The sequence below is a fragment of the Astatotilapia calliptera genome, chromosome 1 (assembly GCF_900246225.1).
Source record: "Astatotilapia calliptera chromosome 1, fAstCal1.2, whole genome shotgun sequence".
Lineage (NCBI taxonomy): Eukaryota > Metazoa > Chordata > Actinopteri > Cichliformes > Cichlidae > Astatotilapia > Astatotilapia calliptera.
The window spans coordinates 5,892,881-5,918,074 of NC_039302.1; the positions used below are offsets into that span (position 1 = coordinate 5,892,881).

At 38.6% G+C, this 25,194-nt stretch overlaps 2 protein-coding genes across 6 annotated transcripts; one reads left to right on the forward strand and one right to left on the reverse strand.

Moving 5' to 3' along the window:
• The first annotated feature begins 311 nt into the window (after nt 1-311).
• Nucleotides 312-2,732, forward strand: LOC113014000 (myoblast determination protein 1 homolog). The gene is made up of 3 exons (XM_026155325.1): nt 312-1,054; nt 1,467-1,539; nt 2,464-2,732. Exons 1-3 carry the CDS (start codon nt 524-526, stop codon nt 2,670-2,672), a joined length of 813 nt encoding a protein of 270 aa, XP_026011110.1. The 5' UTR covers nt 312-523; the 3' UTR covers nt 2,673-2,732.
• A 1,120-nt stretch (nt 2,733-3,852) lies between these two features.
• LOC113013743 (troponin T, fast skeletal muscle isoforms-like) lies at nt 3,853-21,428 on the reverse strand. 5 transcript variants are annotated; one of them, XM_026154916.1, is made up of 16 exons: nt 21,293-21,428; nt 16,101-16,140; nt 15,971-15,984; nt 15,373-15,381; nt 13,732-13,860; nt 11,212-11,229; nt 10,922-10,942; nt 9,853-9,871; nt 9,697-9,742; nt 8,892-9,008; nt 8,704-8,781; nt 8,264-8,377; nt 8,041-8,150; nt 5,460-5,550; nt 5,201-5,241; nt 3,853-4,112 (listed from the first exon to the last, which is right to left on the reverse strand). In XM_026154916.1, exons 2-16 carry the CDS (start codon nt 16,118-16,120, stop codon nt 4,076-4,078), a joined length of 864 nt encoding a protein of 287 aa, XP_026010701.1. In that variant the 5' UTR covers nt 16,121-16,140; nt 21,293-21,428; the 3' UTR covers nt 3,853-4,075. The 5 variants fall into 5 exon arrangements, with proteins under 5 accessions (XP_026010701.1, XP_026010775.1, XP_026010844.1 ...); XM_026154990.1 differs by lacking the exon at nt 15,373-15,381; XM_026155059.1 differs by lacking the exon at nt 10,922-10,942 and having other exon boundaries at nt 21,293-21,427.
• Between the last annotated feature and the right edge of the window lie 3,766 nt (nt 21,429-25,194).

A 25,194-nucleotide genomic window follows, 5' to 3' on the forward strand; every position in this document is an offset into this window, starting at 1 on the left:
AAGGTTCTTAGGTGAGGTGTAATGATGCTATTGAATGGCCATTCACACATGTGTTTGATCACTTAACTAGGACCATGACATGTATTCAGAACAGACTGAATGATTTGTAAAGATGGACACGATTGCTTTTTTATTGCTTCCTTATTGTTGCTGAGTTTCACCTCAGTGACCTCACATTACTCATTCATTCACACACACTCTCAAACAGACACACCCCTCACACCATTGGTCCCTTACGCAACATGCCCCGCCTCCACACTGCCTCCTTTATAAAAACAAACTAAGCTAAGGGAGGTGAAGTTCCACAGACTATCCCTTTAAACACACTCTCAGCTCCACAGAGTCACTTTTAATTTGCTTTTGAAAGGCCAGCTGACTGACAACGAGCAGCTTCTTTTTTTCACACCTTTCATGTTATGGCTTTTTAATTGAGGAGACTTTTATTGTGTTTTTCCTGTTATCACAAGGAGTTTTTAAGAAACCTTTTCATCCTCCTCACCTTTGATTTTTCGGAGGGAGTCCGATGGATCTGTCAGACTTTCCCTTCGTTCTCTCTTCAGCAGATGACCTCTATGACCCCTGCTTCAGCACCAGTGACCTAAACTTTTTTGATGAACTTGACACCCGGTTGATGCATGCCAACTTTTTGAAGTCAGAGGACCATCTTCAGCACCACGTCCCCATCACAGAAGAAAAGGACCAGCATGTGAGGGCCCCTGGGGGCCTCCACCAGGCAGGTCACTGCCTGCTGTGGGCCTGCAAGGCCTGCAAGAGAAAGACAACCCATGCAGACCGGAGGAAAGCGGCGACCATGCGTGAGAGGCGACGACTAAGTAAAGTCAACGATGCATTCGAGACACTGAAACGCTGCACAGCTTCCAATCCAAACCAGAGACTGCCCAAGGTGGAGATCCTCCGCAATGCAATCAACTACATTGAGTCCCTACAGGCGCTGCTCAGAAACAGCCAGGATGATAGCTTCTACCCGCAGCTCGAACACTATGGGAGTGACTCAGGAACCTCCTGCCCCCACTCCAACTGCTCTGATGGCTCGGTGAGTCTGTGAACAGCTGAGCACTTTATGTGCTGCCTCGTTAAATGTAAAGAATCTGTTGAGGATATTTATTGTTGGCAACAGTGAAGAATTTTTTTAATGGACTCAAAATGCAAAATGGACTCAAATGCATCTGAAATGTTTTGCAGTTATTAATTTGTCACAGTTTTAAATATGCGTGAGACGGCTGTTTCAAATGCATTTCTTGTACTATGTGTTTACTGTAGATGAGCTGTTTCAAATTTCAGTTTAGTGCCTAAATTTAGCTATAAACAGGACTCAGATTTGATTACTGTAATAAAATAAAACAATCAGAGACAGCATTAATTAGTCAGGCTGAAATATCAAGAAAACCATCAGTTTTTGTAAATGTTTGTGGTTGATTGTGACATGGTCTGATCCTTGTTTTCAGGTGGATTTTATCTCACCGAGTTCAGCCAGAAGTGAAAACAGTGACGCTTCGTACTGCAGCCAGAGAGCAGAGGGTGAGTTTGTCAGTATTGTCTTCTTATAAAACTGCTATCAGTTTGCAATTTTCCAACTGTGTGTTTGCTCTCTTTTTAATTTGACCAATCCTTTACAGTCTTCGAGAATATTAACATTTTAATATTTAACAAAACATAATCATTGTTTAAAATGGCCTCTCTTTTTTTCTTCTCTGTTTTAAAGTAAAATCATCTTTTACTCTTTTTAAATATATTTTATGGGGGTTTGTTGGCCTTTAAAAAGAAAGGACAATGGAGAGAAGACAGGAAAGCCGGGAGGAGACACACAGTAAATGGTTTTAGGGCAGATTTAATCCTATTACCATTTTGATATACTGAGTCCAGGGTTAGTGAGCTAACCCATCAGTCAGTCTTCACACTTTTCTACTAAATCTACCGTGTAATGACATCACAAGTGTAATTTTATAAACTCTCTTTAAAACTTTATGAAAACTTTCACCAAAAGCTGACATTTTACCAGAGCTTTGGTGAAGTTATTGATGGCAGCCAACATCACATTGTTCTAAGTTCTTGCTATCTTGACAGATGACAAAACCGATATTTCTCTTTTTTTAATATATATATATATTTTTTCTTTTAATGCATAGTGTACTGTTTCAGCTGCTAAAACATTTATGCTAGTATGATAAAAATTAGAATTATGCATAATTATTAAGCTTGAACACTAGCATGAAAAATGAACACAGGGTAGTTTGGACACTACACTGATTTGCTGCACCATCATGTGGTTCAAAGGAGAATTATGCAGGAGTTGACCATTTACTCTTTTGATACAATCAGTAGTTCTCTTAGTGCCGGCTACTAACTCTTTTAATGCACTAGGTTTTTTTTTAAGCTGGTCTTTTAATTCAACCAACAAAAGCAAGTAAACCAAAACTGATTTCTCCTGTTTCTTTTCTAAAGATTGCAGCAGCAGCAGCAGCAGCAGCAGTAAAACATCACTCATTTCCAGTTTGGACTGTTTGTCCAGCATTGTAGAGAGGATCAGCACAGATCAGACTGCAGCCCCCCCTGGGGACAGCGTGGTCCCCCAAGGCCCTGGATCACCTCACACCGGCACTGCTATCTCCAGTCTGTCTGCCGAGTCCAGCAACATTTGTGAATCCGTCTAAAGCTGATGGCGTAGGGACTCATTTTCATCAAAAAACATCTACCTCCAGGAGGAGGAGGAGAGCACAGGTGGCATGAAGAAAAAAACAAACAACAGTGTAATATTCCTGGGGTTTTTTTTGGGTTTTTTTAAGTCTTCAGATTAGGGACTTATAGAAGACATTTTTTTTCTTAAGCTAGCGTCTCACTGAATTAGATAAAGTATTTTTTCCTGTGGTTGAAGACTTTTCTGGTGGATGACAAATTAAGTTTGAGTCTAGCGTCATCAGTTTTTAGCCTCCTGGATGAACCGAAAACTGCAGAGTGGCTGATAAATCAAAGCACTGCTATAAAAGAGATGACAGTTGGATATTTATACATGCTGATGATAACTGAGGACCATTTGGTGCACCTGCAGTTGACTGTTCATATAATACCATATAGTACTTTCAAATGGTTGCTAAAATAGTTGCGTAACACAGTATGTTTCTATATTATTTATGTATTACTGAAATGTAAATAAAGACATATTTATATTCTGATTCCTTTATTTAAATATGATCACCCCATAGCTTTCATCTTCCCTTATATTTTACTCTTCATTTTCAATAAGAGACAGCTGCCAACATCTGGATTTTTGGGGACACACCATTGATATATGGTCACCTTTTAAGTCAATGCAACAGTCAAAGATCATGAGTATTATTCATTCGGAGTCCAACTGACAAAAAGAGCCTAAAGCTGTCTTTTACTTCTAGTTTTGGTCTCCAATTGTGCTGAGCAGGTGGTGTAACTTGTGTGGATACTTTTGGTTTCACTCTAAAATCATCTTCACGTTTTAAAAACATCACTGTTAGGTAAACCAAAAGATCAAAGACAATCTTCTGTAGAGCTGAATTCTACTTTTGTGTTTCTATGAGTGACTTTCCTTATTTTACATACAGTCATCACTCATTTCATCTGTTGATAGCACAAAGATGTTGATATTTGCAGTGTCTCTGAAGTTTCTTTTAAAGTCTGCTTGTAAAAACAACAATTTGGCCTAAAGCTGAAAAAAGTAATATGATGTGAAAATTACAAAAGGTTTTTCAAAAGTTTTTCTTGTTTTTCATGCTGAACTTGCACAAGGTTCATCTATTCTTTTCTTTCTTTTCTCTATTCTAACAGACAAACTGAGAGGAGAAATGAATGCATTCACACAGATGATTGTTTAAAGTGCCACATGTTCTTTATACAAACAAAGCATAATTTTTATTGTTTATTTCATTACTTGAGCTAAAATCCTTGTGAAACTATCTCACTAAGGTAAACACAGGCACTAGCTTTGTTGTTGTTGCTGTGGATGTCATCGGGTGGGCGACTGGAGCTACTGCTGTGGTCGACTGAAGATGCCTCCTGCTCAGGCTGACTGGCACCGAGGGGCTGCTCACTTCCTGCGGCGTGATGCGGCTCCCTTCTTGCTGCTGCAAGGTGCAAAGTACAAAAAAATCCCCAAGAATCAGATCTGTTCAGTAGGCCTTTATGAATATCACACACATCATGCTAATGTGAAGTTACTGTATGAATACCTGAACAAAGACTATTTTATAAGCAGAGGTTTATTCAAGGGCTACATACAGCCCTATTTGCTAAATGTTTCAGACAAGTAAAACCATTTCCTGATAACCTTTTATTGTACTCCATGTTTTCCCCCTTTCTTTTAGTGTGAAGAGGTAAGAGTATATTCTAAAAATAAAAGGTATTACTGTACAGTATTTACCTTATAAATAAAGTGCCTTGAGGTGACTCTTTTTGTGACTGAAAAATTTTGTGAAACTTAATTGAATTGAAATTTCAAATTCAAAAACACACCATGAACAACAGTCGTCTTGCACTAAATTGAATTTATAATATGCAGAGGGTTAGAAAAAATGACAATAAAATTTCATTTCTTTGTAATTCAAACAGTTTGTTGGGATCTAAAACTGTTGTGCGGCTTCTGCCCATGAATTAAACATGCTTAACACGACTGAAAAGCTTTAAGTCAACAGCGCCCTCTGTTGCTAAAACATGTTTTATGACTACTTTCAAAAAGTAACCAGAAGGCATATGGTTGCATGGATGTAGAAAAGTCTATGGGATGAAGTATATCCTATAAATGTCCTTACAGATGCTGCAGACTTTAAATTTACAGACAAAACCAAATGATGTTGCAAAAGGAACAAGGACGAAGCATAATAAAGCAAAATATAGAGAAAGCGCCTGGCTTGCTATATTAGTTAAATCTGCAAACACATGGTGCACAGGCAGAAACGTATTCTTTTGTCAATTAAGAAAGCTCCATGTCCTTTGAGAGGACAAAATAATAAACTTACTTTATTTAGCATAAAATGAAATGAACTACTTTGTGAGTGTTTTTAATAGATTGAGTCAGGAAAAGGTCAAATCAGTGCAACATTACTACAAAAACAGATTTCTGTCCTTGTATGTCTCAATCACTCTCCTAAGAAGAGGGAATTTAGTAGTATTTAGTTTTGCTGCCTGATGTGGTCTGTTTATGTTCATAACTTACTGTTTCTGCAGTTCATCAATACGGTTCCTGAGAGAAACAACCTGAAAGACATCATCATTAGATACTTAGAAAACCTGTATGTTTGAACACTGAAATGCTACTTGTTGTTGTTGTGGTAGCACAAGTGACACCAGACAGGAAATGATGAGAATGATCTCAAAAGAGGTATTAATCGGATGTGAAAATATCTGACCCTACCTTCAGGTGAAAAAGACAAACCAGGACATTTGGCAACCAATACATATATTTCTTTACCAACCTCATATCTTTGCCTCTTAAGCTTCTCACAGTGGTCGTATTTTATTGCCTCAAGGTTGTGCAGCCATTCCCACAGCTCTTTTGCCTTTTCCCTAGCAAACACAAACCAAGGATTCAGTCTTATGGCTAAAGCAATAAAAAAAAAAAAAGCAGTTTTCATCTTTACCAAACAGAGTAAGAATTTTTCACTTAGCTTTTTTGTCAATACTAAAGAAGTGCCACGTGAAAATTCACCACAAGCTGCTCTATTTTTGACATAATGGTAAAGAAAAACTATTCTGAATTTTAAAAAAAAATTGAATCCATCTTCTTTTGTTTGTTTTTTTCAAGCATTTTAAACATTCAAATACTGCATCCTCAGTAAGAGGCTGCGAGAACAGCAGGGGGACTCAACTGAACGATGACATAAAAAGACACATAAGGAAAAGGGGAAGTGGGATGGAAGTGGGTTGCAAAGTTGCTTGCAGTGCTAAACAACTGTGGGCAGACTAGAAAAGCCTAAATAGCAAGGCCTGTATGCAGGGCTCTATAGTGCGACCAATTTGGTTGCAAATGCGACCACATTTTTCAATGGTGCAACTAAAATAAGTCTTAGGTCACACTGGTGTGACCAACTGTTCAGTAAAAAAAAAAAAAGTCTCCGCAACTCTGAAAGTCTCCGTGTGATCAACAACAGACACACATTATGCCCCTATCGTGGTCTAAACCAATCAGAGATAGCCAAGGGCGGGACCTCTCTGATTGGCCGTGGTCCAGATAGTCTTGTAGTCTTTCGCGTGTACGTTTGAAAGTGCAGGGCAGGCGGATAGAAAGAGGTGAGTAGCTTGAATAAAGTGATATCGATTCAATCCTGAATCGACTTCTAAATATAAATATATTTTGGGGCTAAAAGCTGACAGCTCACTGATTCTGAAGCGTTCGTGGGTCCGCGCTTTGTGTTTACTCTTTTTTTGCGCAAGATTCTGGGCTGCAGGTTTTGTCTCTCTTCAACCAAAATTCACTAGGCCAGCAGCAAAAGAAGAACCAAACTATGCTTCACATTTGATAAATGTTCCCTCTGACTTTCGCTGTTTGCTTCGACCACGCTTCCAATCACACTTCAAGCACAGCTCTCTCTCTCTCTCTCTCTCTCTCTTTCTCTCTCTCAGTGTACTTTAAGAACAGTTTCCCATCTAAAAATCTGTCTTCTGCATTATTCATTTGCTTATTACCCACCAGTCTACCATTGTTTACAGCGCTGTTGGCCGCTGTCTTTTTTTTTTTTTTTTACTTAAATGTCCTCAGACAAGAAAGCCTAATTTCTGAATATTGCAGAATATTTTTAAGGTTATCTGCTATAAAAAGCCAGGCCAGGAAAATTGCCTTCATGTTTTTCTGTGTTTTATTCTCAGTTACTTTGACACAAAGGCATCTGCTGTGATGTTCACAATTCTGATGAAGTCTCACATGTATCAGTACTGATAAATGACCAGAATTATAATATTTCTGACTGTCTGAAGCAAAATTGATTCGAATCAAATTGGGACCTTGTGAATCGGAATTGAATGGATTATAGAAATCAGTGATGATACCCAGCCCTAGTGAGTACCCTTGGCCCGACAGAAGTGGATGTAGTGGATGAAAAATTTGGGTGCGTCTAACTTTTGAGCTGATACGCCTAAGAAAAGAAGTTAGGCACACCAGTGCAACCGTGGCAAAAAGTTAGTCTAGAACACTGCCTGCATGAGATTTGGATGTCCAGAAGCCTTTGTGGGTGGGCACTGTGATCTGATTGAGTTTTGGCTGAGCTTGACTTTGTGTGTGTCACAGCAAGGCAGTGACTATTTTTAGAACCATGTTCATTTACCATTTTGGGTTGAGTTTCTGGGAGAATTTTAAGATAATCTTTTGACAAGTTATTGCTTTTAACAGTGCCTGATTGCATTGTATGTATGATTGTAAAGATACGATACTGTTTTTATAAAACTTCTCTGAAAGTCAAGAAAACATGAGAATTGTAAGACATTTGCCTTAATTTTTGAATATAAATCTTTACTCAAAATGTGCACTTGTTATATAGCATATAAAGAGCTCAGTTAGTTGTAATCTGTGAAATATTTCATGGTAATCATTCATAACAATAATGGATTGGATTTATATAGCGCTTTTCATGGCACCCAAAGCGCTTTACAATGCCACTATTCATTCACACACTGGTGGAGGCAAGCTACGGTTGTAGCCACAGCTGCCCTGGAGCAGACTGACAGAAGCAAGGCCATCACCAGTAGGGTAAAGTGTCTTGCCCAAGGACACAACGACCAGGACAGAGAGGCCGGGGAATGAACCGGCGACCTTCCGGTTACAGATGCGCTTCCCAACCCCCCTGAGCCACGGTCGCCTCACATTCATCTTCTTCATGTTGAGTCAGCTGCTGTTCCAATCTATCTGTTGCTAATACATTTTAAAAGAACAAATTATTGTAGGATCTACTGTTGTTGTGATGTGGAGCTATATCAAAGAAATTGAATTGAATTGAAAAGAACAGTGAAAATGAAATCAAATATCTTCTGTGGGTTTCCTTCATTTGTTCCCCTTTTTGTTACCTCAGCTTGTCATCACTGAGATTATCGACTTTCAGGGGTTTGCATCTCTCTGCAAGAACCTTCTTCTTCTTTTCTCTTTCAGTCTGCTTCTTGCCTCTTCTCTGTTCAATCTAGAGAAACATCACACACAATTAAAACTGTAAGTCTGCACAATTATTTAGCTGGCTGCTTTGTGTGAAGCTGTAGCAAAGATCTGAAACTTAATAAGTGAAACACATGGTACCCTCTGCAGGTGGCTGCTTAAGCCCGATCCCATGTTTGTCAGTGCTATCTTCTTCTTGGCATCATCATCAGCCTTTCTCTGAGCGTCGGCCTCCTCCTTTCTCATCCGCTCAGCCTGCAGAATGAATTTTAAAATTTGATTATTACAGAGCAAAAGGGAAAAAAAACAGCTTTTCTGTTCATACTGAGTTTGTCCAAAGGATTTTTGAAATTCCTGAATGAAATTACGGCTGCAGTGAGATATGCAGCATATTTGAAAATCTGAATAAGTAGCAATCAGTGTGTCACTACTCTTTTTTTCATCTGTATCCTTGCCTGCTGCTGAAGATTAACCAAACTACTGGAATCATTAATTACTTGAGAGAGTGACCAAACTGTTAAAAGAGATTTGTATTTTGTTCTGATTCACACCAGATCAAAAAGAGACAGTTTTATGCGTACCTCCCGCCTGGCCTGCCGCTCTTTATCTTGCTCAGCGCGAATCCTCTGCTGCTCAGCTCGCTCAGCACGACGCTTCTCCTGAAAACACAAATCAAGATACTTGATGGTCCTGCAATGCTTATTGACAGAAAAATACCATTACATATTCTGGGTTCATTCTGTAATAAATAATTGGGATGCAATCTCACAATTCTCTCCTTGAGAGCTATGAGTTCCTCTTCTTCCTTCTTCCTGCACTCAAAGTGAGCATCGATCAGTGACTGCAGCTCTACAAGATCTTTGTTTTGACGTTTCTTTTGGATATCCTGTAAGACAAGAACGGCATGAGGCTGCCTTCATAAACATGTACTAGCTGTGATCATACATGACACAGCTGATTGCTAGCCCAACACTATTAGAGAACCGTAAGTTAGTAGCAACAGACCCTTATAAATTCAAATTATATACATGGCAGATTACACTGTGTAATAATTGGAAGGTTGCTGGCCAATTGCTGGCTGCTCCAGTCTGCATCTAATACATTCATCAGATATTGAGCACGCGCTATGAGGTTAGATAGAAAAGAAAAAAAGGAAAACAGTGAGTGAATGGGTATGAATAAGTGAATGAGACATGTTGTATGAAGCGCTTAAATAGAGTAGAAAAGCGCGATATAAGAACCAGTACATCTACTCAAATTGTGGGGGATGGCCCATTGGTCACACACAGAGTCACTGCAGGTGGAGCAAGGCCCATGGGAAAAAATATGGACTCAAACCTGAGTAATTATAATTTTTGTTTATATTAAAAAAATAAAACTCTACTTGAGCTATTAAACTGACTTTTACTTTAGAAAAAACAAACCTGGTTCTTTAAAATGGATTCTTCTTTTTGTACAATGATCAAAAGTGTTGAGGTCTGGTTTTTAGTTTTGAAGTGAGACAAGGACTTAAGTTCAGCTTTATGTATAATCCTTTTCTGGCTTCATTTTAACATTTTAACAAGTCAGCTTACATCAAAATCCACTTTCTCGCCATCTGGGATCTTCGGAGCAGTGGGCCTGTAAAATAAAGTATGAGAGGTATAAACAAATAAGGTAATTTATAGTATATAAATGTACAGATGCTAGCTATGCAAAAGCCTCAGGTTCAAACAATAGTGCATACTTACTTAAACTTTGGCTTCTCTTCTGGGTTTTTGGCACAGAAAGAAAAACAAAAACACAACAGGGACAGGAGAGAGATTGAAATATTAGACATATAAATGTAGAGAGAGTGTAGTGTCTAAAGTGCTGGTTAATTAGGGAAGAAGATCCAAGTGGACAAGCTGAGTTATTTCTGAGGCTGCAGGTTGTTTCACACCTCCAGTAGATCATTGTATAAGAGTGAGTTTTAATTGTCCAATACTTTCCATTAACAGTGACCCAATTACTGTGCATTAGCTTCTGATTTAAGTAGCCTAATGTAATTACACAGCATGAATTGTGGGAAATTTACACAGTGAGTTCATATGTAGCTGTTAAGAGTAAAGGCTAGAAAATTACTCTGTGCATGAAGAGATATTCAATAACAAATAAATTACAATTTTGTCATTTATGCATTATGTAAGATTATGTAAGAAAGAATTAGGATTAGTAGTAAAATATTTTACAGTCCCCTTATATTTCTGAGGTTTTTATAGAGGAAAAAAAAGTAAGAATCTACAATATGATCAAATCTGTATTGCTTATATGACACCATTATTTATTTTTAAAAGTATGACAGAGCGTCACAGGTTATATTACATTCCACAGGCCTAAACTAAGAAACAAGAATGTTGATTTGATGTAGCATTTGCTGGTAAGCCCATCGGTGCACAGGAACGAGGCCACTGTAGTGTGTTACCTTACTTTTCTGTTATTTTTTTGTGCATTAGTGTGTAAATCAAAACAATATGATTTAAAAAGTGCAAATCAGGATCAGTATGCGGTGTCATAAATCAACACATAGAAACCTTTTATAGTTACATTTACTGAACATACAGTACATCAGTGCACACTTGTCACAACGAGGGACTTTGTATTTGTAACTGTTACTGTTAATCTTTTTTGTGGTAAAGACATAACTGGGATTGGGATGTGTGTGATTAGCATTTTATTTTCTTGCAGGAACCTACTATAAAAAAATTAAATAGAGACGGACAACATGGGGAGGGAAAAAACAGGCAAAGCAACATGGACTCAGCAGGAAATGCAAACTACCATCTTGATCTCCCTCCTCCCCTGGCAGGACACAATCATGCAAAAAAGAGAAGAAGCACAGATGAGTGGTGCAGCCCGTAACCATGACTCAGTATTAATGAATCCTTCAACCCGTTCCTCCAGGTCACATTGGTCACCTGATGCACAGACTAAACCGAATTGATTAATTCTGCCTTTCTCTTCAAGAAAGATCAGAAAAACAATTATACATGTGTGAAAGGTCCCCAGCCAACAGGAAAACAAAGAACAGGTTCAATGAGAAGAACAGAGAAGAATTCAATTCTACATACCTTCTTCTTCATAGGCCTCTGCATGCAGCAAGCATCCAAAGCAAGAGCAGAACAGAAACCATTAGTGATTGGACTGGGCAGCCTGTTCCTGTCCTCTTCATGGTGCGCAGCTTATAAAGCACATTTACAATATTGGGGTGTTTATATTCATACTGTAGGCAGCAGCAGCCACTGCATAAGTCCCATATCATGGCATGCATTCATTCTAGATTAACGTCGCAAGCACCTGTTGTTTTAAGTTTTATTTTGATAGGCAGCTGACTCCATATCAAATCTTGGATATCGAATGTTCATGTTAACTGAGTTTTAAGAAAAGCTTTCAACACTAAAGAAATAAATCGTTATTATTTGAAAACCTTTGTAAATCTGTCTGAGAATGATTGCAGTCAGTTATGCAGACACTAAGAAAGTTGCATATTCAATCTATGGATTACCAGAAGGATGATGCAACTACTTGAAAATGGTTAAATTGAAAGTTGCCATACTATTTTTACTCAACTGTGCCTGGGCCATGAAGCTGAACAAAAAATTATTAAATTGAAGCAGTACAGCAAGAGTTCATTAGTTCAACAATAGTACACCAAAGCAAGGGACTTCTGCAGTGACTCTGTAATGAAAGATTCTAAATTTATTCGAGGGCTTGACAATATGTTTTTGCACCATAATACCCCAATGTAAATGCTACAGAGCAATTTGCTGGTCTCACTCCACATATACACACAGAAAAAAAGAAAGCTGGACTGAAGAAAGGAAAAGAAATTGCAAATTGCTTTTACAGGCTAAAATTTCCCATCATCCTTTATGATTTGGTCTTACAGAGTGACACGAGTTTGCCAAAATGCAAAATACTGGAGAAGGTTATAAAAACAAAATGAGACACTAAATGGATAGAAGACCATAGATGACCAAGGGAAACCAATTCATGTAAAAGCAGTGAATGTTCTTGTCCTCTCTTTCAAGATTTATATGCACAGCTCATATTCCAAACACACAGCAATATTGCTTAACCAGGACAATGAAAAATGGTTTTACTGTGTCTCTTCTAACACTGATGATGATGCAATTATAACTAGACATTTTAGAGAGCAAAATCTACATGTTTTCTGCAGTGCACTCCCAAAAGCGGTATCTACAACAAAAGGCCCTTTAGCATATGTCACTAGAAAAAGACTAAAGTGGAAAATGTATTGATATGTAAATGACAGCATTCATAAACTCAAGATTTTTCAGTATGCCAGTGCAACTTTTGTTGTTCTGTTTTTGAATGATAACATTTTGTAAAGTACATGACTGTGACCAGTATCCCATAGTGATATGTTACCTAGATTATAAGAAATCGTATAATCTAAGGATAGCACCAGAAAAGCACCAGTAAACTACACCTAAATTTGAATTGCTGATACTGCCTGGGAACCTTCCAAGAACTAAAACATATTCTGACCCTTTGTGTTTTCACCTAAGTCTAAACCCTGCAAACATGTTTAAATGTATACATATGGTTATATTTAAGAAAACAAAAGAGTCAAACACATCTCACATTTGGAGGAGATATACTGTTACTAGCTATGTTGTGGCTAATTTGACAATGGGTAACTAGACAATGGATAAACTTGGGTAAGCTAATTCTGGTTTTCGAAAGATTTAAAAACCTGTTCTGCATTAAAAACATCCATTAATTTGATCTACGTATCTTCAGACCCTCTTATTTTCAAACAGGGCAGTTATGAAGAGAAGGCAACACCAGTGGAAAGGGCTAAATGGAAGCTAAAGTGGAACTAGATTAGTCAACTGCCAAAATATCGAACCCAACAAGGCACCTGAGTCTTTTATCATCTGATTAAAGGTGAAGTGTGGTTTGTTAGTCTTGTCTTGACATAACTGAGATCAGTGCTCCAGAGTATGTAAAAATCACATATGTAGTCTGGAGATGAGATATTATCAGTTTGTTCTGAAGGAATTTGAAATGTCTGTGTGAATGGAAAGTAAAAAAACAAAAAAACTTTAGGATGATTGGTGTTTCTGTTTTTTCACCGTTACAGTGTAAAAATAAACTGCATATTTACTTTGAAAATAATGAGTTAAGAACAACTTACTGAGCATTCAGAATTCATACCACAAAATCTAGCTGGTGCATAATAATCCACAAGTGGATTTTTTTTTTGGACATTTTAGTTATTTGTTATGTGTTTCATCCTGTCTTCCTCCCATCACATCTGGTCATGTCCCTAGGCCTGGTTGTGTTTGAGGTTTCTTCCTATTAAAAGGGAGTTTTTCTTTCCCACAGTCGCCAAGTGGCGTTGTTTGATTGATGGGGTTTGCTCTGTATTGTTCAGTCAATAAAAATGAACTGAATATTTCCAAATATAAAATCAAAAACTTTAGTCATAGTGTTTGTCCTTTTGACTTGTCAGGTAGGATATTATTTGCAGTGTGTGGATGGTTACAGGACTGACTGTCCTATGGTTTAAAGTGCTGGATGTCCTGCAGAAAAAAGGTGACGGGACTGCCCATGCCACATACCTTCCTCCTCATGAACCACCTGCTGCACCACCTCTGGCTCTGGTTCTGGTTCAGGCTCTACCTCTGCTTCTGCTTCTACCTGGGCCTCCGCCTCAGGGGCTACTTCTACTTCTACTACCTCCTCCTGGGCTACGGGCACACAGCATGCACCAAACCACCGGGGAGAGGGAGGATGTCGGAAAAGGCCGTTAATGAAGACCATAGACATGACAGAGCCATTAGAAACCAAAAGTGAGAGAGTACTTTAGTTACAGAGAGGATAGTTGAGCGAACAAGGAACAGTGCTGCTGGAGAACAAAGAGAGAGAGAAACAGATGATGATGAAAAATAGTCAGTTGACCTTTCACACAGAAGCCATATCGAACTGTTGATGTATAACTGAATGTATAACTGAAGAACAAACATTCTGGCTCACAAAGATCATTTTAGGTTATCGATGTAAAAACCTATAGGCTATCAGATGATAACTGAGCTCATGTTTAGAACACCATGTTTTGCAATCTAATATTGACAAAATGTTAGATATTAATGAATTATTACTATTCTGACATTTCTGAAATATTTTAAAAGACACTGTCATGGCATTTTCAAAAAAAAGAAAAACTGGTGTTTTACACTTGTTTTACATTATAGTTCCAATACTGTAGATTATCATGACATTATCAGTGTTAATGATAACACCCCTTTAGTTTTATTCAGGAACAATTTAAGCTTGTCTACACATGCTAATATACCTGAGCATGATAAACCCTAGGAACATGTTTACTGCCTACAAAATGTTTCACAAATGTATTGTAGGGAAACTATGATCAATGAAAATAATGTTAGCATAACTTAATAAAATGTTTATTAAGTTAAGGTAACATTGCTAAACTAGTTTTTAGCTCTATCTTGTTAGTTAGCTAGAAACTAACCCGTCCAAAAGATTTTCACAGATATCATAACATCCTATTATTAAATATCCCTTTGAGCACCACCCGATTTGCTTGTGATATTTGGATGAATAACTAAGCATTATGGTTTTCATCCAAGCAGTTTGCTACATCAGCTGTTCAAAAAATAGCTGTTGTGTGAATTAGGTCAATGACGGAGGTACTGACATTAACAGATGACCATGTAAACAAGTCACATGTCGAGAAAAATGTAGATAGCCGGATGCTAAAAAACATTTTTTCTTCCATGTGAGTAAAAACTTCACTCCGCCAGAGAAGTCACCCTTAACTTGGAAGTATTTGATTGAGAGCTAGATGTTAGTTATGCTGCAGTAACAAAATAAAGATAAATAAATATGGATTAATGAATGAATAAATAAATTAATAAATCAATAATATGCTGTATTTTTATTCCAAGTACTCCCAGATTATGAGTTTCTTTTTTTCTTCTACACTGTACATACATGAGAGAAGGTTCAGATGTAATAGCATTGTCACCCCAAATATTTCTAATATAACTAGAATAAAAAGTGGAAGGTTAATTTTGCAGATCCTAAATCCTGTTGGAATCCTAATTTCATCTATACATATGTTAGTATATAGTAATTTGGTGCCAACATCAAACACTTCAAATTAAGGGTAAAACAAACACTCAACAATTAGTACAGTGGATAAAGGTTGTGATGTCTGGCCGATCAGTTGTCTTTACCTTCCTCTTCTTCAGTTATTGAAAAAAAAAAAATATGGTGGGACAAACAAACAACATTGTGTCATTTCATAATCACATTTAAATTTGAATTTGATCAAGAATCAGTCATAGGGGAAATGTTTAATTTGTATTTTAAATGGCAAAATGCAATATAATAAAGGCTTATGACATTATTCCCAGTGTAGCTTGGGACAAAAGGAAAGCAAGTGTCTCTGTGAAATCTATTTTCACTTTCAAGTTCAGTATATGTGTGGCAGGTGAAAAATAAAAGTAGCATATTCTATTAATGTTGTAACTGAAATATTTTGCTGTTTTCTATAAAATGTATTTATTCAATGTGTACAGTATACCAATGGATATAACAGAGGAATGTACACAATCAAGCATTGAGGCTCTAAAATGAGATTTTACCTCATCCGAAAGACTTCAAACAAAACAGTGCACTTACATGGGTAGCACACCTGCTAAGTTTGAAGTAGATCAGATGATCACTTAAGTAAAGTAAGTGAAGAACAGACAAACACACCGGCAGACGAACAGAGACTCCATGATTTATTAGCTAGATGAAAATGAACCAAACTGTGTGGTTGTCACTTACCCTCGATATTGTCCCTGAAACATGAAAAACACATCTTTCAAATATCAAACAAAAAATGTTTTTTTTTTTTTTTTGATAAAGAGTGAGTTTAAAAAAGAAGAAGCATGCGTCATTATTGGTGGGCACTTACACTTCCTCAGTGTCAGACATAGTGACAGCAGACTTTACACCTGAGGAGAAAGACAAAGAGTGAGGTACAGCAGTGGGATTGTGCCAGTACAACAAAGTAAACCTGGGATTCAATTCATGGGAACATGAGAAAACAAGCCAAAATGTATATTTTACTTTCCAGGTAAATTTTGTTCGTATTCAGGAACTATGGAAAAACATCTCTGCATTTGCAGTGACATAGAGGCTTTGTCCACACTAGCCTGGATAGATTTGAAAACGGCGTTTTCATCTGAAAACGCTCCGCGTCCACACTAGCGTCTTCAGTCGTTTTCACAGAGTTGTGCGTCGTCATTGAAACAGCCGAAAATGCTTGGGTTCTAGTACTGTGCATGCATGAAACGCAAGAAGATTCGACCTGCCTTATTTCTGTCTGCTGCTTATTTACTTTCCGGCTCTTTGAAACGTTGCAGCGAGTTTGTTAAATGGACTAACAACAAGGTGGAGTTGTTGCTCCACCTTGTACAAAGTTGCAAGTACAAAGTTGCAAAAGCGAGTGAAAGTTAAAGAATTTGAAGAAAAGCTATCTGGAGCATGTACAGACTGATATTAATCTTCAATAGGGCTGTCAAATTTGAGAGCAAACAAAACAACTGCTGTATAATTCCCTCCGCTATCTTAGTTTAATTGGTCACATGACGGCATCATATGACTAACATGCATCATCGTTTTATAAAGTCTCCGTTTTCACTGTCCACACTGCGACGCGAAAGCACCGTTTTCAAATGTATGTGTTTTTGAGAGCCTTTTCAAAACGTTGTGTTTTCCATGAGCGTCTCAGTGTGGATGGGAGGCCAAAATGGAGAGAAAAGGATGCGTTTTCAAACAGAAATACATTAGGACGTAGCCTCAGTTTGAGAATAACTGAGGTTATTCACTATTTTTGGAATTCTTCTATCTAATCTGTGACAGTTGTTCCTGTGCCTGCTTATAAGGTGAGAAAGCAGTCACATAGTGTATCTGTCCTTACTGTAGCATTTCCACACCTAATCCAGGGCTGTTTACTCAGCTGTTTGGAAGGTGTTATCCTCTTTGCAAGTTTGTGTTGATGTGTGAGAATTCAGTCCGCAAACACAGAAGATTGTCATCAGCACTTATCATATAAGCCAACCAAGCCATGGGGTAGGGTGTTGGAACTCCAAGCCAGTGTATTCCTAGTGTCTGTCCCAAGTCTGGATAAATTGCTGCCAGAGGGTTGCATCTGGAAGGGTATCCAGCCTAAAATGTTGGCCAAATCAAATCCATGGATCATGAAAAATGAGATCTCCATGCTGGAATTGGTTTCCAGGTAAACAATGACCGCCTGTGGTGCTATTGGGAAACAGGGTGCCAGTGGAAAGTTTGCTACTGTTGGCTGAAGACAAAAGAAGAGGAAATGGAGGAGTTATGCTTGGAAGCATCAAGAGAGAAGAAAAAGCAGGAGCGGCAAGGTGAGAGGGACTTCAAACGTAGACTATGGCTGGTAAAGGGAGAGAGGTGCCTGATATGATGGTGAGAAGTAAGCTAGATATATTGTGTGTGCAAGGAAGGGAAGTAAGGGCAAGAGCAATCAAAGGGCTCTTCTGCTATGGTTTAAATAGGAAGTGAAATGAAGCAGAAGACGAGTTTAAGCATTGCAGAGAGGAAAAGTACGGTGGCCCCTAGAAATAAAGCACGTACAAAGTCCAAAACACATGCAAACTCCGAAGCACATACAAACTGCAAAGCACGTACAAATTCCGAAGCACGTGCAAACTCCAAAACACATGCAAACTCCAAAACACAACGGAACTGCTCTTGGACGCTAGGGGCAGTGCTGAGCTCGATTTGCAAAATAAATGGCAAGTTTGTTGCAAACACATGGAGTTGGATACCAGCGGAAAACACCTGCAAGGATAGAACAACCACACTCATATATATTCAAATAATTAAAAAAAAAAAAAAAAAGTTCATTTACCTGTTACTACCACACACCAAATCCGGTCGTTGGTACTTCCTGGCTTGCGTAGCCACTAGGTACGAAAAACTCAACACTGCCTCTAGTGTCCTGGAGCACTTCCGTTATGTTTTGGAGTTTTCGGAATTTGCACGTGTTTTGGAGTTTGTACATGCTTTAGAATTTGTACGTGCTTTGGAATTTGTAAGTATTTTGGAGTTCGCATGTGTTTTGGAGTTTGTAAGTGTTTTGGAGTTTTGTAGGTGTTTTGGAGTTTGTACGTGCTTTGGAAATTGTACGTGCTTTGGAATTTTTAAGTGTTTTGGAATTTGTAAGCGTTTTGGAGTTTGTATGTGCCACCGTAGAAAAGCATCAGACAAGATCACAAATTTGAAGGTGAAAATCGAAGGCATGACATGGAATATAAATGTGCGTATACACCACACATTGGATGTCAATTAATTAAAAGAGAAAGAGGAATTTGAAATGAGTTGAAATAAGTGGTATCTGTGCAGGACATGTATGAGGATCGAGACAGAGTAGTGAGGTTTGTGGTAGGAGTGACACCAGAGCTCTGGTCTCAGCCCCTTTTTGGGACCAGGTTTAAGAGAGTCTGGAGAGAAGAGAAATGAAAGATACAAGATAGAATACATGTGTGTGAATGAGAGAGAGCGAGATGGGCAGAAAGGTGAAAATGCAAGGAGCAGAGATAATGAAGGTAGATGATACCTGGGGTCAAGATTAGAAATCAGTACATCAGAGGTACAACTCAAGTTGATGGTTTGTAGATCTCTAATCTCCTGCAAGGCAGGACAAAAAGAGGAACGCCTCAGATAAAATTTATGGATGCAGTTTAAGACCACATGCAGAGTGTCGGTGTGACAGAAGAGGATGAAAAGTAGGCAGTACTGTACCGACCCCTAAAAGAAGTAGCCAAAAGAGGAAGAAGATGCTTGTAATATGAGCCATCTTTAGCTTAAAGATCATTAAAGGCTTGTTTTGACCTGTCTAGGATGTACGACACCTCTCACCCTATGACAGCTGGGATAGGCTTCAGCTCCCTCATGAGCCTACTGCAATATACTAGACACTACACATTAGCTCACTAAAAAGAGAGCAGTAAATCATCACTGTTTCACTTCACTTTTGAAGCCCCATTTTTGGATTGTTTTTAAAACAAGCAGTAACCCGACTTAGTTGATTTTACATTATAACAATCTGAAACTCTAAAATGGCAAAGGGTGTATGTGCATCTTAAACCAATCCACTTAAATCCACAGGCTAGATATTTATTTTATTCTCCTGATCTGTGAGGACATAAAAAAATTAACTTCACCTCCTCTGCAGAGATAGAGCAGAGGCAGAAATCCTTTAGCAGCTGGACAAATTGAATAAAAGTGAGTGCATCATAGTGAAAATGAAAAGTATGACAAATCAGTCAAATCAGATGCTAAAAAAATGGGCTAAACAACTTCAAGCAAATGTCTTCAACAAATATGTTTATGTGCTTTAAGAGTTCGAAAAGCATGACAAACAAAATCTAATGAACCCCACTGTGAAAACCTTCTTTTAGTCCCTTTTGCAATGCTGAGTTCCAAACAACTTCCCCATGGTTAAACGTACAAGGATAAGCTCTGTTGGAGGACTGCTACCTCTCTACATAGTCTATATTCAACTATATCATATTTGATATATAAAAAGTGTCTTTGGATGACTCTTTCACACTTAGTGTGGGCACAGCTGCAGAGGACCCAGAGGATTAGCTCTGGATCCTATTTCTACCCATCAGCTGAGGAACAGTGTCCAAATAGCTTCTTTAATCCCTCGACTCCGTCCAGCGGGAGGATCCTTTCCAGTTAAACAGCCAATCTCCAGCCACCTCCGACAAATGAGCTCTTTGATCGACTTACAGCTGACAGCAGTCTCACCTCTGTGTGTCCAGCATTCATACAGCACATACCTACATTTCAGCGCTCTGTATATTTAGTGGATGGCGACTTCATTTCTTCAGTATGAGAACACTGAATGCTGAGAAGTCTTTCTGAGTCTTTCTGAAACTAAAACTTGGCGCTGAAACTGAAAGACTGACATAACAGGTGAGACGGCGGAGGAAAGTCGCATCCTGAGCCAATCATACTCAGATTTAGATTGAAATACCAACTTGATAGGAATATATAGACACATCACATCAGTCTGGGTGAGAGAAGATAGGTAGGTAGAAGATCAAACCTCTGTGTCTCCAAGATGAAACACCTGTTTGCAGTGCTTCTAAGAGTACAAAGGATATGGCATAATGACAATGATCTAAGATTAAAGAGCTACCAAGGCAAAATGCTTGATTAAATGCAGAAATCTAACAATAAGCATCTTCTCATCTACAACCTGAAACACAATGCTAAACTGGTGTACATGTGAGCATCTCTTCAAAAATCTTAATGTGTACATATTTGTGTGAATTTGTAAGTGGAATCAATGAAAATAAAAATAAATACCTGCTTGATGTTATGAGGCTCAGAGAATCTGCATATCTTTGTGGTTAGACCCCCTGATAAGCTCTAGGCTTATGTCCATTGCTCATTTGAAAGCCTCTCCAAACCACCATCACAGTATTATCCTGGAGTTACATTCATATCAGACATTTCAGAAGGACTAACTTCACATCTGAAGCCATGCTTCATCTCGATTGCAGCAGGTATGTTATTTGGGAATGACTGTAAATGTAACATAGATTAGATACTTAAAGTTGGAGTATCAAGTCCCTTCGCGTCTTCACAGTATGCAGTTTCTTGTACAACAAGCTGCTTAAACGTACTAAGTACAGCTGTCAGATTGCTTGAATGCATTTCTCCTTCATTGCAAATGATGATCAGCTTTAGAAAGCACATACATTTTGTTTCCAGCTTTCATCTTACATAGAAAATTTTTTAAGTGAACTTCCCAATCAAATTAGCCCAAGAAATTGGACTCCAGCTCTTGATATGGACTATAAACCATCCAACACATAAAGTACACATGCAGTGAACATGTCTATGTCCAAATGCTACTTTGCAGTGTTTGAGGACAAACTGTTATCTGGTGTTTATGACCCTGAGACTTCCTTCTCCGCAAATGTAACAAAACCAAAACCTCCAAAGCAGATATAAAAGAGCAAACAAAATCTCAGAAACCATCTTCAAATGTGAATCAGAAACCATCTTCAAATGTGAATCCAGGCTCTCGAGTGTCTCTTGTCATCTTACCTCAGAGATGAAGAGAAACTCCTCAGACGATGGAGATGAAGGTCTGTAAGGAACTGCAGGCTCCGCTCAGAGAATAAGTCCTTGTGTTATAGTATGTGATACTTGAGCCCATCAGGCCCTTATTGGCTGTGGGATGAGAACGAGGTGTGTGTGTAGCATATATGTTTATGTGTGGAGAAGGTGGGGAGGGTGTGGGGGGCCTGCAGCTATGACCCTGGAGAAGGAGATGGGTGAAATACTATGGATGGAAGAGGAGGGCTCAGGTTTTGGAAAGGAGCAGCTGAGAAGCTTCTGTTGCTAAATTTACAGTGATAGAAGGCTGAGTGTGGGGCTTACACATAAGCTTGGCATCCAGACAATGGAGAGAAAGTGTGTGTGTATGTGAGTGTATGCGTCAGCCGCTTCATCAGCCAGTCAGTAAAACAGTCAGTCAGAGTGAAAGAACAATAATAGAAGCGGGCTGCACACTGAATGCCCGCTGACAATCTGTCAGTTTTCTGTGATTTAAGGAACAATAAAAAAGACAATACTATGTCCTGCAGAACAAGCCTTTAATAAAACGAATAAACCTTTGAAAAACAGTTCATCAAATAGATTCAACAGACAAGATTTAAGGCTTTGTTGCCTGTTTTTGATAGTCATGGTAGTGTTGTTACTCCAGTTGTATAAACAAATACATACCATTGCATAAGGGTGGTTTTCTGTGGGGGCGTGGTGAACCATGGATGTATAAAGAGAACTGGATAGTGTGCCATTGCACTGTGCTTTGCAGCCAATGTTTCCAACAGCTCAATGGTGCTATAACAGTAAAGAAAAACCCCAACAACTATTAACTCTAAGTCTTTTATTTTCATCCATCCATGTTCTTAAACTTGTCCAATTCAGGGTCACAGGGGGGGTGGAGCCTATACCACCTGTCACAGGGCTGTACCTCATCAGTCTAACACACAGAGACAGACAACCATTCATGGCCTATTTGAAATTCACTAAGTAACCGAACATGCATGTCTTTGGACTGTGGGAGGAAGCCAGAGTACTCAGAGAGAATTCATGCAGACACGGGGAGAGCATTTGCAAACCCCACACAGAAAAGTCTCAGGCGGCTGGTGGATTCAAACCCGGGCCCCTTTGAGGTGACAGTGCTATCCTGCATCACTACTGTGCCTCTCCTCTCTCTGGCTTTCTACTCTTCATATTGTAATTATTTTTTCCAAGCTGGACTATGTGTGTAAGAACTTTATTTGCCACTCAGGCTGAATAAATTATACAAAATGTACTTAATTTTGACTATTTGAATTTTACTTTTACTCTATCAGTCATCTGTACTGTACTTTGCCAGTATGCTTGTTTCACTGAAAAATATGGACATGATTTTTTTTCAGTTGGTATCCCCAAAACTGTTAATGTCTATTTTCGACTCTAGATCCAGTCTGACACAGACACTCTCAGACCACCTCCTCAGGCTCTTGTGTGGGGACATTCCAAAGCCAGATATGCTCATAATGTCAGCATGTCCTGGGTCTTTCCGGACCAGTTGAACAAGCTCAAAACATATCACCTAGGAACCATCCTAGTAGAATGCCGGATACCCTTAGCTAATCATCACTAATTGACCATGAGAGTGATAAACAGGTACATTGTGGAGTAACTAAAAAGCAGTAGGGGCATTATTTATGCTTGAATGATTCATAGGATCATTCAAGCACAAATGTTTGTTTCATAAAGTGCTTAAGCGGTTTATGAAACAAACAAACAAATCAAGGAGTGGACTGAAAATGAATAAACAACCAGCTGATGTCCAAAGAAAACTTTGAAAGAAATTCAAAAAGCCTGAAAAACTACTTTATAAAAATAGAAATAGGAAAGAAAAAAAACATGGTTTAAATGGACTCATGAATTTATCTTACCACTTATCCTGTACACAGTGTGCTGCCCGATTAGCTGCTTCTCAAGATATTAATAAATTCTGTTAGGATTCATTAAGGCCTCCAAGGAAGAAAGCCCTAATCCACACTGACAAATATAAATACATGAGTACCAGCAGAGTAATGAAGAGAAGTCTCACCATACCATACCATACCACCTTTATTTATAAAGCACTTTAAAATAAAACCAGGGTTCACAAAGTGCTGTACATATATAAACAGAAAATAACATCAAATATGTTAAAAACAGGGGATTATAAAAAATAGAAATAATCTCTTAAAAAGTGCCAAAGACCTCAGCAAATAAATATGTTTTAAGAAGAGTTTCAAACTCACACAATAAAGTGTGTTAGATTAATCCAGCTGAGATGTAACAAAGGCATGGATTACCGTCTCAAAAAGTTATTTTGGCTAACTGCCTCAAATGAAAAAAGCTAGTTCTTACAACAGTTCTGACCTGGCTTTCAAGTTTAGGATCTGCATCTATTTTAACTCCCAGATTAGCAGTGACCAGTTTAACATAATGTGCCAAGGAACCAAATCCACCAAAAACCATCACTTCTGTTTTTTGCTCATTAAAATGTAAAAAGTTCAGCGTAAAACCATGACCTAAGCTCTTCTGAATCATTATGGTCGAGCTGCATTAGTGAATAAATGACTGGATTTAACTGGTCAGCTGAAAGTCAGAAGTAGCCATGAACATGCTATTGATTATTAAGCATGGCTAAATGATGACAAATGCTGATAATTCAGCAGACTTCAGTGCTTTGCTTGAGCAAATACCGTTGCAGGAGATATAAGTCTTTAACCTCTCCCTGAGGCAGTCACGTCCCTCAAAACATCCACCATCATTCCCATTCCTAAGAAATAAGTGGTCTCCTGTCTGAATGACTACAATCTTGTTGCACTGACATCCGTCATCATGAAGTGCCTCGAGCGGCTAGTCAAAGGTCACATCTGCTCCTCCCTCCCCGACACAATTCAATTCAATTCAATTCAATTCAATTTTATTTATATAGCGCCAAATCACAACAAAGGTCGCATCATGGCGCTTCATAGATACAGAGAAAAACCCAACAATCATATGACCCCCTATGAGCAAGCACTTTGGCGACAGTGGGAAGGAAAAACTCCCTTTTAACAGGAAGAAACCATCTGCTGTGACCGGTTGGGGTGAGAGAAGGAAGACAGGATAAAGACATGCTGTGGAAGAGAGACAGAGGTTAATAACAGATATGATTCAATGCAGAGAGGTCTGTTAACACACATAGTGAGTGAGAAAGGTGACTGGAAAGGAAAAACGCATCATGGGAATCCCTGGCAGCCTACGTCTATTGCAGCATAACTTAGGGTGGATTCAGGGTCACCTGGTCCAGCCCTAACTATATGCTTTAGCAAAAGGAAAGTTTGAAACCTAATCTTAAAAGTAGAGATAGTGTCTGTCTCCCGAATCCAAACTGGAAGCTGGTTCCACAGAAGAGGGGCCTGAAAACTGAAGGCTCTGCTTCTAGGAACAACAAGTAGGCCTGCAGTGCGAGAGCGAAGTGCTCTAATAGGGTGATATGGTACTACAAGGTCATTAAGATAAGATGGGGCCTGATTATTTAAGACCTTGTATGTGAGGAGCAGGATTTTGAATTCAATTCTGGATTTAACAGGAAGCCAATGAAGGGAAGCCAAAACAGGAGAAATCTGCTCTCTCTTTCTAGTCCCTGTCAGGACTCTTGCTGCAGCATTTTGGATTAGCTGAAGGCTTTTCAGTGAGTTTTTTGGACATCCTGATAATAATGAATTACAGTAGTCCAGCCTGGAAGTAATAAATGCATGAGCTAGTTTTTCAGCGTCACTCTGAGACAGGATACTTCTAACTTTAGAGATGTTGCACAAATGGAAGAAAGCAGTCTTACATATTTGTTTAATATGTGCGTTGAAGGACATATCCTGGTCAAAAATGACTCCAAGGTTCCTCACAGTGTT